The sequence below is a fragment of the Myotis brandtii genome, unplaced genomic scaffold, assembly GCF_000412655.1.
Source record: "Myotis brandtii unplaced genomic scaffold, ASM41265v1 scaffold123, whole genome shotgun sequence".
In the NCBI taxonomy this organism is placed as follows: domain Eukaryota; kingdom Metazoa; phylum Chordata; class Mammalia; order Chiroptera; family Vespertilionidae; genus Myotis; species Myotis brandtii.
Genome location: NW_005354291.1, coordinates 6594276 through 6607499, shown reverse-complemented (window position 1 = coordinate 6607499; position 13224 = coordinate 6594276). Strand labels below are relative to the sequence as shown.

Here is a 13224-nt window from a genome sequence, read left to right as displayed (position 1 = left end):
GTCTGTCTTATTTTTGGAATCAGCAATTATTCATATTTCCCAAGTGTGAATTTGGTATGTTGACATTTTCTTGCCCCCAAAAAATGTGACATTTTATAAAACGTCAGTAAAAAATAAGTGGCACTGTGCTTCTAAACTTCTAGGTTTCATGTGATGCAAAAGTAAAAGGAATATCTCATTTAAAATGCACGTGTTTTGCATTGAGATAGAAAATGTAATTGGACTCTGTTCAGAACCTCTTTCCTAAATCAGATTCTTTGCAAAAATAAGAAAAGCAGGCTTTTCCAGCAGAAACAACAAATAAACAAAACAACCCTTTACAAGGCAAATTTCTCAATTATGGCAGCCTGGGCTCACAGAGGCTAGAGTTATGACCGGGTGGTGTATACACAGTATAAACATAAGAGTTCAGTAATTAGGTTTGAGTTAATTTTAACGTTCCAGTGGCCGGGTTCATAATCAAGCAAAAGGTCGTTACCCACACTGGTACATTTCACACAGAACACTCAGCAGCTAGAAATGGAAATGGACATGCCTTTACTTAAGCTTGCACAAATCAATCCCAGAAACCACTCACATGAGCAGTGGGTTATTTTCCTATTCATTTCAGAGCCAGTTTACTCACATAAAAATGTTTCTAGCAAACCACAGAAATCAGGGGAAAACACACAGATTAAAATGTCATTAGCATTAAGCTATACAGGCCTCTCTAGTCTAATATAGATGGAGAAAACTTTAGTTATTCCTCCTCACTTAAATGTTTTTCCATATATAATATAGGGTAGGATTACCTTATAAAAAAGTATAAGCTTCTGTATTTTGTAAAATTTGAATTTTTTTTCAGAAGGGCATCTTTTGCAACTGTTGTCAGCCTAGCCCCCTTGTTTCTACAAAGACTTGCCACTCAAAGTGGCCCATATGTTCCTTGGCTTTAATAATGGACATGCAGCACAGGCAGACCAATTACACTAGCGCAGTCCTCCTGCCTCAGTGATTCCTTCAAGGGTGGACATGTGATTCCAGCAGAGTCCATTTGAGTCCATTCATGAGATTGGGTGAGTGAACACTGAGAGAGAGCGAGAGAGAACCATTCTTTTGGATTGAGAGCAATGTGGATGTAGACTTAGGGCTGCCTAGAGTCGGCTTTCCCCTGAGTTTAGGGGAAAAGCTCTCTGCAGCAGGAAGAAGCAGGCCAATAAACAATGAGAAACAGAGGCAGGATGAGTTGAAATGGTGAGAAAGAACCAAGTGATATTGTTTAAGCCCTCAGAGCAAGCTGTGGCTAAAGCCAATAGTTTGCTTTTGGTTTAAGGTAATTTGAAATCTGTCATTTTCAACTAAAATGTCTGATGAATACAAAGGGGGGTTAACGGTGAGCTTCGTGAGAAGGGGTTATCAACGGGGGATAACTACTGATATATTGTTTTTCTATTCAAGCAATAATTACATGTATTTGAAAAGAATGTATTTGAAGAAACTAAAAGACAAATAAAAATTATAAAAACAAGCACCTGGCCGGTATGGCTAAGGAGTAGAGTGTCGATCTATGAACCAAGGAGGTCACAGTTGAATTCCCAGTCAGAACGAATGCCAGGTTGCTGGCTAGCTCAACAGGGTGAGGGGGCGGGGCGGGGGGGAGGGTTCAGAAAAAAGGCAGCTGATCAATGATTGCCTCTCATTGTTGATGTTTCTATCTCTCTCTCCTTCTCCCTACCTCTCTGAAATCAATAAAAATATATTTTAAAAAATTATAAAAAAAGCATTTCCATTTAGGACATGAAAAGTGAGGTGCTGTAGACTAGAGTTAAAAGGAGTAGGACTCTCTTACTTCTAAAGTACTGTTTCTTCCTTTGTAAAAACACACTCCATGGTTCATGAAGATGTTGTGTAAGAGATTATTTCTATTGTATTTTCCAATTTGTAAAGGGCAGAAGAGGAATCTATAATAATAAAAGCACAAATATGCTAATTAGACCAGACATCCTTCCAGACATCCTTCCAGACGAAGCTGGGGTTGCAAGGGAAGCCCGGGTCCTGGGTGCCTGCGGGCTGCTGGAGGGAAGCCTGGGTCCCGGGTGCCTGCCGGGGGCCAGAGGGAAGCTGGTGCCGGCAGCCGGGGGAAGGAAGGCCTACTCTTGCACAAATTTCGTGCATCGGGCCTCTAGTAATAAATAAAAGGCCAGGCCACGATACCTTCATACACTTCACAAATAGTTATTAAAGCACCAGTCATGTGCTAGACACTCTTAGGTGTCTAGGATATCAAATGAGCAAAAGAGACAAACAAAAACAAAGTCCCTGCCACTCTGAATCTTATATTTCAGATGTTGGCATCGCGGTTTATGTCAGCCCACAAGGTCATGAGCATTGATGATTGGCGCACTTGTAACATATACCTGTGTGGATAGTTTTTATCTTCGCGGTTTGCTCCAGGAGTAGCTGAGGTCTTCATTAGAGTTTGCTAAGACATTTACAAAAACATTTGTTTATGCTGGCAAAAATGAAAATGTCTCTGTATACTTTCTGTTTTGGTCTCGAGGTGAATATATGTATTTTTTTGTGTGTGTGTGTGACCACCATGTTGATGTACTGATGTACGTTTTCAAGATGGTTAAGTAGGGTTAAAGATACAGCTTGTGGCTGTGGAACAGAGCTGAGTTAACGGGCTCTTCGGAGAAATGACCCCAAGACCTTGGCTTCCTTTGCAGCCTGTTCTAGCCAGCTGAGATCCCTGCCAATTAGGAGGGTTCCCTAGAGAGAGGCTGGGAGAGCATCAGCATAAATTTAAATTTTGGACCCCCAAGTATAGTTTCCAAAAGGGCCTTCTTGTCCTTTGCTAATTACAAAGTAAACATTTCTCCAGCAAAAAGACACTTCCTCCTTTCATGCGCCTGTCCTCTTTCCTACCTCCCTAATACAGTCACTCCTTGAAACTGCTGCTGTTGCTGAAACCTCTTTGGCAGAGAAGACAGCCCACATTTGAAGGCACAAAAGAACGATTCTTTCCATAGATCATTATCGTGTTCTCCTTTTATCTACTCCAGCAACTTCTTCATAGGAGCGTTACAGACCAACTTTGTAGATTGTTACAGCCTGGCAAAAAGGACTGGATACCTTGTCCTTAGGCCTCCCAAGAGGTGTGACCAAACAAATGCAACCAGGTTATAATTAAATTCTGTGATATCATTGAAGCAAAAACATTCTCAAACTTGTTTACATTAAAATATATTTAGCACCACGAACGGAAATGAACCACTCAAATGGTGTAATCCTTATACATTGCTGTCAAAGCAGACCCCAAATAGAATGAGGTATATTTTTTACTGATGGACTAATCCAAACATAAAATTTCTAGCACAGTGTCTGGCACCAATAGGCTATTATTATTAACATGGACAGAATGGGTATAAATGGTAAATTCTTCAAAACCTCTTAATCTACCATGTTTCTGTTCTTTTCCATATGTATTTCTCTTTCCATCTAATCTTCAATTCAGTCCCTCTACCATTTGTTTATTTTCACTCACACACACACACACACACACACACACACACACACACACACCCCTTGCCTTCTCATTATGGGTTCATTGTTTTATTATTTTATTATTATTTTTTACCTTTTTTAATGAATTTATTGGGGTGATATTGGCTAATAAAATTACATAGGTTTCATGCCCTAACCGGTTTGGCTCAGTGGATAGAGTGTCGGCCTGCAGACTCAAGGGTCCCAGGTTCGATTCCGGTCAAGGGCATGTACCTTGGTTGCGGGCACATACCCAGTAGGGAGTGTGCAGGAGGCAGCTCATCAATGTTACTCTCTCATCGATGTTTCCAACTCTCTATCCCTCTCCCTTCCTCTCTGTAAAAAAGCCAATAAAATATATTTAAAAAATAAAATATAAAATTACATAGGTTTCAGCTGTACAACTCTACAGTACGTCATCTGTACATTGTATTGTGTGTTCACCACCCCAAGTCAAGTCTCCTTGCATTGCATTTATCCCCCCAGACCCTCTTCAAGAGAAGCTGTTTTTCCTCTCCCTTTTTAAACCTTATAGAACCCCTAGCTACTCTGATAATGATAGAAACATAGCCCACTTTCCTTAGTCCTCAGCCAGCCAACCACATGAGGGAGCCCAGAGGGAACTGCACAGGGGACCTCAGCTTCAATTGCTCATTCACATTTATTGTTATTGTTGTTTTGAGCCTCTAGGTTTTGGGATCATTTGTTATACAGCAAAGGCTCACTGAACAACTTCACTTCACGCACAGAATCTAAACAGTGGCAAAATCATTGTTTGCTCAGGGGCTGAAGAATGCTTTGTGTACTACAGCTACTATTGTATTTAATAAACTGACCCACGTGTGTTACGTCGAAAAACCTTAAAAATTTATAAACATCACAAAAAATCTTTTGTCTGGATAATTTATGATAAAGATGGTTTTAGAAGAGGGATGCTGAGGTACATATCAACACAACAGAGAGAACTATAAATTATTCTGTCACCATAGCAAGGAACGGACTGCATGGATAATGGTAACACAAGTATTTCCCACCATAAATTTTGACCACCGTGAATGATGTCCACCAAATCTTAGGTAGCCTACAAAAAATGGGGTAATACGAATTCAGTATTAATTATAAAGAGATAACTGATGGTGGAATTTTTTAAAATGGTATAGTACCTAGGGTTGCAAGGCATGAAACAAAAAGTTTCTTATTTTTAGCTGAGTTTTTTCTTTAAGATGGACACACGTAAGAACATACAAGGGGATTGCAAAGTAGCCTTTAGGAGGAGGTACATACATTTATATTAGGGCACATCTCTCTGAGAGCAAAAGGTGTTATTTACTGCAAGGGACTACCTCTCTTGGAGGTTTTAACATAGCTGAACATTTTCATGTGACACTGAAATATTTTAAATGAAAAGAACACTAATTTTTTAATAAAATTGGTTTATCATTTTTATATTAACTTGGGGAGGAGGGCGGGATTTCCCTTCTGTTCTACCATCTTGTCCTTGTTACCAAAGCTTCAGAGCATGTGCAGGTTTTCGTTGGTGGCAACAGGCCCTCCCCAGAATCTGAACAAACCCATTGGGGTAGGAACTGACTAGAACCCAAGGAGGGATATCAAAGACAGATATCAGAGACAGCTTCTCCTCCTTGCCACCAGCAGATAATTTTTGTTGTGTAGGGGCTGTCCTGTGCATGTAGGGTATTTAGCAGCATCCCAGTCTTTACTGTTACCTGCTGATAGCATTCCCTTCCTCCAGGTTGTGATAATCAGAAATGTCCCCTGGGGAGCAAAATCGTGCAGGTGGAGAACCACAGTCTCTAAAGCCATTACTGTCTCAGCTCTGCACTTTTTCACATGGTCTCTGACGTATGGCAAAGAGCTAGTCCACTGATTGGGTGTAGGGAGGAGTAGACAGGTCCCACCCTCCAGTGCTTAAACAGGATGAGCCGCCGGCCAGCTGGTCTTCCTCCATGGAGCACAGGTGGGGAGAGGACATCATGCACATACTCTAAGCCAGTTGGCACCCTGCGATTTTGAGCTAACCAATCCATTGATTGGGATTTTGAAAACTGTTCAGAAAATATTGGCTAAATATATTGTTTTGAATTTGAAAAAAATATTTAATATAAATACTTCTTGTAGAAAACGCAGCCATTCACCACTGGAATCATTGTTACAAAGCTTTTAGGAAGTAAACTAACAAACTGAGGAGGGTACCTAGGAACCAAGCAGACTCACTTTTTATTTGCTTGATTTTTTTAAAACTGTTTTTGCTGTAATTTTAAATATAGTGCTCATGATAAACACAATGCATATATAATAGTGGTATTTGAAGTAGTAATAGCGATTTATAAGTTAACATATAACACGTTTCTTTTGTGTAAAACCTATTAGATTTTGCTACGTTACCTTTAATTTGGGAAAGGCACATAAGGCAACCTGCAATATGTTCAAATAATGCAATCATCCCCACACTGTTTCTTCCCTGGAAATGTCTCTGGATATTTTATTTATTTTTGTTTTAATGGATTCCTGTTCTCTCTCTCTGGTGGGAAGGATGGTGTTTCTTTTTGACACCAAGAAAGTAGAGGCAACCCTATTTCTTCTGTGACTTACTCTTCTCCTCCATTTCTATCATGCATTGCATGCAATGAATTAGTATGCTCTCCATGCAATTAGGCAAGGAACAAAATTTCTTTCATTCTTTTCTAATTAACCCCATATCTATAGGAAATTTTCTTCAGTCAGTTAAAGGATGTGCAAATTAATAAACATGTTTGGTCTTCCTATGCCCACCCCTACATACACACAAAAATTATCCTTTTGCCTCAAATATAGGCACATGTATACTGCATTGTCCTGTTTCACTTCCCTTTATCTATCTAAGATGGTTACACCAAGTAAATCAAAGGAGTCAATAAGTATAAGTTGACAACCATTGAAAGTGCATTTTCTCCTTGTTTATTTCTATCTATATATATAAAAGCCCAGCAACCAGAACGGCAGAACAACCAGAACAACCGGAATGACTGGTGGCTATGGTGCACACTGCGGCAGCCAACCAGCCTGATCCGGGCTCCAAACAGGCGCCCCGTCCCTGGCCAACCCAGCCCCCGATCGGCCCCTAACAACCAGATTGGGAGTGGGGCCAGCTGACCAACCACCCATAGGCCCTCTCCCCCGCTGGCCTGGCCCAATGGTTCCCCATTGGAGCAGGCCAGCCGGACCCCACCCATGCACGAATTCATGCACTGGGTCTCTAGTTTCAATATATTGTTTTAATGCATATATGATAGTCTATATGTGTTAGACTTTATAATCTCTTAAAATATGTTATACATCTTTGACATTTTAGATATATAATTTAATTGAGATAGCTCAAGCTAGAAACTATTGCAATGGTTATAACTTATTAAAGCTGGTAATTGATGGAAAAGTTAAAGGTAACATGTCAGGTAAAGCAAAATAATCTTAAAGGGTACAAACAAAAAAGTACATCAGATAAAAATTCAGATTTGGGGATAGAGATATTACATTTTCCTTCATAGATTCATTTACTATGACCATTCTAAGCACGAGAAAAATATAAGTAAAGAAAAATGTGTATGTGTGTATTATTCGCAAACAATTTTTCAAATATATATGTATATGCATCTCACAACTAGAATAATCCATCCTGTTACTGAAACCTAGTTCCTTCTATTCAGTCTCTTTGTGTGCATTTTGAAAAGTCATTTCTGGATCTTATCATTCTTCCCTGGAGACCTTGCCTTTGGCAATCACGGCCCAACAGAAAAATCCTGAACACATGCTCCACACCTTTTCCAAAAATGGCTTATCTACCTCTGTCTATTGTTAACCTCTTAGGTGGGGATGATAGATGTAAGTTTAAATTCAAGATATTCAGGCTAAATTTATTTTAAAGAGTCTTTTCTTTTAGCTTACTCCCCAGAAATGCTCCAGTCATGAATTGAAAAGATCTTCTTTTATGAATCTATAAGCATTTAAGAGTGGTAGGAGAAATCATGTCTTTATCACTTTATTGTGTTTATTATCTACACTAATAAAAGACAAAGATGCTAATTGACCGTACCTTCGCTATGCCCATCAGCCAATCAGAAGAGTATGCAAATTAACCTAACAAAGATGGCTGTTAAATTTGCATACTGTAGGCGGGGCGGGACAGAGCAATCCGCCCCCCCCCCCGCCTGCTGCCATCTGGGACTCCCGTGTGCAACCTGGGGCGGCGGGGCGGGGGGGCGCCATCGTCCACCTCCCCCTGCCGCCATCCGAGCCTGTCATCTGTGACCCAGTGTGGGATCTGAGCCTGCCATCTGTGACCCGGGGAGGCGGGGCAGGCACTGCAGGATTGGGCCTGCCATCTGCCACCCGGGGAGCGGGCCCAAGCCAGCAGGTGGTTATCTCCTGAGGGGTCCCAGACTGGGAGAGGGCACAGGTCAGGCTGAGGGACACTCCCCCCCCGCTGCCAGTGCACAAATTTTTGTGCACCGGGCCTCTAGTATATATATATAATCTCAGAGCCTAAGTGAGAGTACTCTGGGTAATATTATTTTGATGTGGTATAGTGGTCTACCTAGAGTTCATAAATACTTTTCTATTTGGTTTCTCCATGTTCAATAGGATATTTGATAAGTTACCATTAAAACAATATAAGATAAATGTTAGATTAGAGAAGTAATGAATTAAGAAATAACTTGTTTCCTTTCTATCTTAAACTTTTAGGCTACTTGAAAAAAATATTTGACAGACATAAAAAGATGTATGAAGATTAATAAAACTGGAACTGAATCTGGTATTTAATTGCAAATGCTATCCATATTTCATACTTGGTTGTCTGTGTATTATGAAATTTGAAAAGTAATAAACACATACATTTTTATGGTTGTATAAAGTTCCTCTGTAATATGAAATGTTACCATATCCTATCTGAGGGAAGAAAAAAAGACCAGAAAAGAAACTTTTAAGCCAAGCTTACAGCACAGGTTACTATTTTTAAACTTCTTGTGACATTATTTGTCTTATCCATTCTTAGTTTTAAAGACTGACATTTTTAATGTTAATGTTTTAAGTCAAGTGCCAGAAAAATATATTAGAAGACCACATTCTCAAGTAAAGAAATAAAATGCAATTAGTACCATAATTTACTTTTTCTATTAGATAAGATTTTTTTTCACTTATATTTGAAAAGACAAGTATACTGAATACTTATTAGCAGTGTAGAATCTTTGTGGAAAGCCTAGTATGAGTGAAGACCACCTGTAAGTCATTAAATTTCAAGAAAATTTAGTAAACATAAGTAAATGTACGGCTATGGGAGCTTAACAACAAGTAGAGTGATGAAATATTTGATTTCCAAATTCAACTTCTAAAATCTAAGATGTTTTAAATTAATTGGTAACTAATGCCAGAAAGACCTTTTTCACTAGCCAACTTTCATTCCTTAAACCTAATTTTAATCAAAACCTAATTTTAATCTTACAAATTTGCAAAAGCTTGAAGATCCCTTTAAAATAATTCATGTCTTCAATAATTTAATCATATTAACTACTTGATTACTAATGACAACAATAGCTTTATACATTCTGATGATTGCTGGTGCATTTGGGATAGTGAAAGACATTGCAAAGTACAGGTGACCCAAGTTCTGCCTTAGATAAGCAATATTCAGGTTTGCTCAGCACCCTTCTCTGTGTTCCCATTGGACTTGTTCACACACATATAATCTTCCCTAATATAGGATATTGTGATTATCTGTTTAAACATCTTAACCCTCCATAGGATTCTGAGTGAACCTTCAGGATAGAAATTTTACCCTATTCAGTTGTAAATCTCCAGGGCTTAAAATTGTGCATGGCCATAAAGTAAAAATTCAATAAAATGATCTTGAATGAATGAATGAATGAATGAAATAAGCAAAGGAAGTTCAATTACAGAGGCAGCTAAACTATTTTTAATTGACAGTTAATTGAGGGATGATTTAATGACTTACCAGATAACTACCAATCTATATATATAAAAGCCTAAGCGACCATTAGGACTGAACAACCAAACAACTGATCTACTGATCACTAGGACGCACACTGATCACCAGGGGGCAGACGCTCAATGCAGGAGCTGCCTTCTGGTGGTCAGTGCGCTCCCACAGTGGGAGTGCTGCTCAGCTGGCAGACCTGTCCCTGTGGCCCACCAGCCCGGCAGCAGCCACTCACTCCCTCAGTAGTCCTGCAGGTCCAATCTCCCGAGAATGGGCCAGGCACCGACAGACTGGCGCCACTGGCAAGATCCGACAGCATCCTTGTCCTCCAACACCATGGCTACTTTCCCTTTCTAGACGCTCCGCAAGGAAGAAAGATATAAAAGCAGTCTTACAACCGGCGGCGCGAATGTCAACGGGAGGGATCTGGATCCCAGGTTGGCAAAGGCATCCCACTGCCCGCCTGGAGGGTGGATTGGGTCCTAGCTCCCCTCCACCCCCCTGCGGATGGTGCCAGATGCAGGGCTCATGGCTGGCGAGTGCAAGCCTCTCCCAATCAGGACTGACTGGGCATGAGCCTGTGGCAGGCACAGGGGGGTCAGGATGAGCGGGAGCAGCAGGCAGGAGTGGCAGGTGGCATTGAACTGCCAGTTTCGGCCCAATCCCCCAGGCCACAATGAGGGACCCCACCCATGCATGAATTTGTACATTGGGCCTCTAGTAGTTTTATAAAGCTATGTAACATATTGGTAGACACTGGTGCTGAAGACATTAGTGAGGAAGATGAAAAAAATTAAACTTTAAAGACCAATATGTATTTAATCACCTTAAAACATCATATGAAATGGTATATTTCTCCTTGGTAATCATAAGACTTCAGAACAAGCTCTGACACAGAGTTATTGAACACTGATCATTAAGATTCTGTAATCTGTTATATAAAGTTAGCAGACTATGAATAAAATCTGGAGGATAACATGTCATTAATGTTGGTATGATATTTATAAAATATGGCTTGGTTCTTTACCTCAAATGTAAAGTGAATATTAAAAACATATATACATTTAGCCCGGTTGAGGTGGCTCAGTGGTTGAGCGTCAGCCCATGAACCAGGAGGTCAGGGTTCCATTCCCGGTCAAGGCACATGCCCGGGTTTCAGGCTCAATCCCCAACAGGAGGCAGCCGATCGATGTTTCTCTCTCATAGATGTTTTTAGCTCTCTATCTCTCTCCCTTCCTCTCTCTAAAATCAATAAAAATATATTTTTAAAAAACATATATATTTAAATATTTTAAAAATCCTATGTAACCTTTAAAATATGTTAGCTAGAAAAGCTTACATCCTAACTGTACTTCTTTGGTTTGTAGGCAACGAACAAAGGAATATGTTTATTTTCTGGTGTCTCTTCACCGTGATCTTATACCGCATGGTATTATACCTTGTGGTTATGAGGCTCCCCCCAAATTTTCTAGGCAGCAGGCAGGTGGAGTAGAAAAAAGAGAATCCACACCTCCTCCCAAATAGGCCTAAATTCCCATGATGCAGCCTCCTTCACCAGGAGTCAGTGAGCACACCTCTATAGCAGTTTAAAGTTCTGCTATCAGCTCCATGTAAAAAAAAACACACAATTACACATCTATATTCTCTAATTTACAGCCCACACATTCTTTGGTCAGAACACATTTTAGGGCTGCAGAGATGTATGGTAATACTAAATGTGTCCTAAGAAATAAAGTGAAATTTCCATCAAATTATGAAGATGCAAACAAGCATATCTTTTAGTACCTCGTTCTCCCTTCTGACACTTCTTTCTTTGCACTGTACACTTTCTCGTCTCACTGGTCGGGGGACACAGGTTACCCTTCGCTGACGGATGCTGTGTGATTTCTCGGACCCGGGTTTCAGTCCCTCTTTTGAAGCCGCATGTTTTCCCCTTCTTCGTGCATGGACTCCAAGCACTCCACTCACTGGCCTCACAGTGCACTGCAACAGAACAGCAGAAACAGCGTCAGCGGGCGCGCAAATATTCCCACGATTGTTAAATAAACACAAAGGTTTGCTGCCATCAATACTTGCCCAAATTCTGAGCAGAAATCCAGCAGAACAGAGTTGGGCAAGATGACAAAGATAGAACAAAGAGAAAGGGGGAGGCAGGAATAGACTGTTTTCAGTTTTTTAGTACACGTATTATCAGGTAAATTCACTCTTGCATTAGGTTTTCTGTTCACTTTAGATTTGATTAACCAGCAACTAATACAATTACTCACAATTAGCCAGTGTTTTATAAGTTCTGAGCACTGGGCAATTATTGATTGATCCTGATCATAACTTGATAGAATAGTCATTATTATGCATTAGAGGATTCTCAAACTATAGCGAATAACAGAATCCCCAGGAGAGCTAACACACAGAACTCTGGGCCCCACCCCATGTTTCTGATTCAGCTGTCTGGGATGGGGCCTGAGAATTTGCATTTCTAACAATACATGCAATACTGATTTGCAAGTACTGAGAACACACTTTGAGAACTTCTGTGCTACATACATAATGGTAAAGCGAAAAATGAATCTGGGTCCTTAGCCTACAACCCACTACCTGTTCTACTCCATTGCTCTTGAGCATTTAAATACTATTATTTATTAATGGTCTAGAGGCCCAGTGCATGGGTGGGGTCCAGCCGGCCTGGCCCCAATCGGCAGGTCGGGGCCAGGCCTGTTGGGAGGAGGAGACAGCGGGAGGTTGGCCGGCCAGCCCATCCTGATCAGGGCCCCGATCAGGGCTGGGCCGGCTGGGGGAAGGGGCTGCGGGAGGTTGGCTAGGTGGGGGAGGGGCCGCGGCCAAACAGGGGGCGGGGCTAGCCAGGGGGAGGGGCCACGGGAGGTTGGCCTCTGGCCCCGCCCCCTGATCTGGCTTTTTATATATATAGATATGGTTCAGGCATGGAAACATCTATTCTAAGTGAATTCTGGGTCAATTTCAGCTGATAGACTGCTTCTAAAATTAACTTGACGAGTGATTCCTAAGATCAACTGATGTACTTTCTCTAAAGCTTTTTTTTTATAGAGGTGTTCCTTTTTCTTTATGTATTAATCTCTTCCTTTCAATCATGCCTTTTCAAGGTCAGACTTTTGCATTTCTAATGAAAATAAGTATCTGCAAGGTGCTATTCTTATATTTATGTCTATGAAACTTCCTAACTTACAATAACTGTAACAGCTTGCAACAGTAACTCTTTCAGATGATATGACTCCCTTTCCACAAAAACAAGTTTCCAAAAAATTTTCTTACTGCCTTCCGATTTAAAGAATCCTTACTTTAAGACAGAATGCTATATTTCATACATTCTCAAGAAAAAGAACCTAAATGTTTTAGAAATTTAAATCCATTTGCCATACATTTTTCCACATGCTTTTTGGTCACTTTCAGATATCTGAATGTAACACAGAGTTAAATGGAAATGATTAGATAAGCAAATTTAAGTTTCTATGAACTCAAGTGAACTTTATTGTACCACTTTCAAAATAGTCTTCATGCTCAGTTATACCATTATTAGAGCAACCAAGTCACTTAATGATACCATAACTCTTGCCAGTTAAGGAAATATCTTCCACCCCCATATTAATCACTAAAAAGCAGTGGATCTTGAACACAACAAAGAAAAAGACCTCCAAGAAATCACATGGAAAAATAAAAATCTAAGTCCTCCG

The 13224-nt window shown here is 40.3% G+C and overlaps 1 protein-coding gene across 1 annotated transcript in view; it reads right to left on the bottom strand.

Moving 5' to 3' along the window:
* The window catches only part of RSPO3 (R-spondin 3), an 83966-nt gene that overhangs the window by 30987 nt on the left and 39755 nt on the right, over nt 1–13224 (bottom strand). The window contains exon 4 of the mRNA XM_005858963.2: nt 11303–11500. Coding sequence (XP_005859025.1) covers nt 11303–11500 — 198 coding nt within the window. The remainder of the gene's footprint in view (nt 1–11302; nt 11501–13224) is intronic.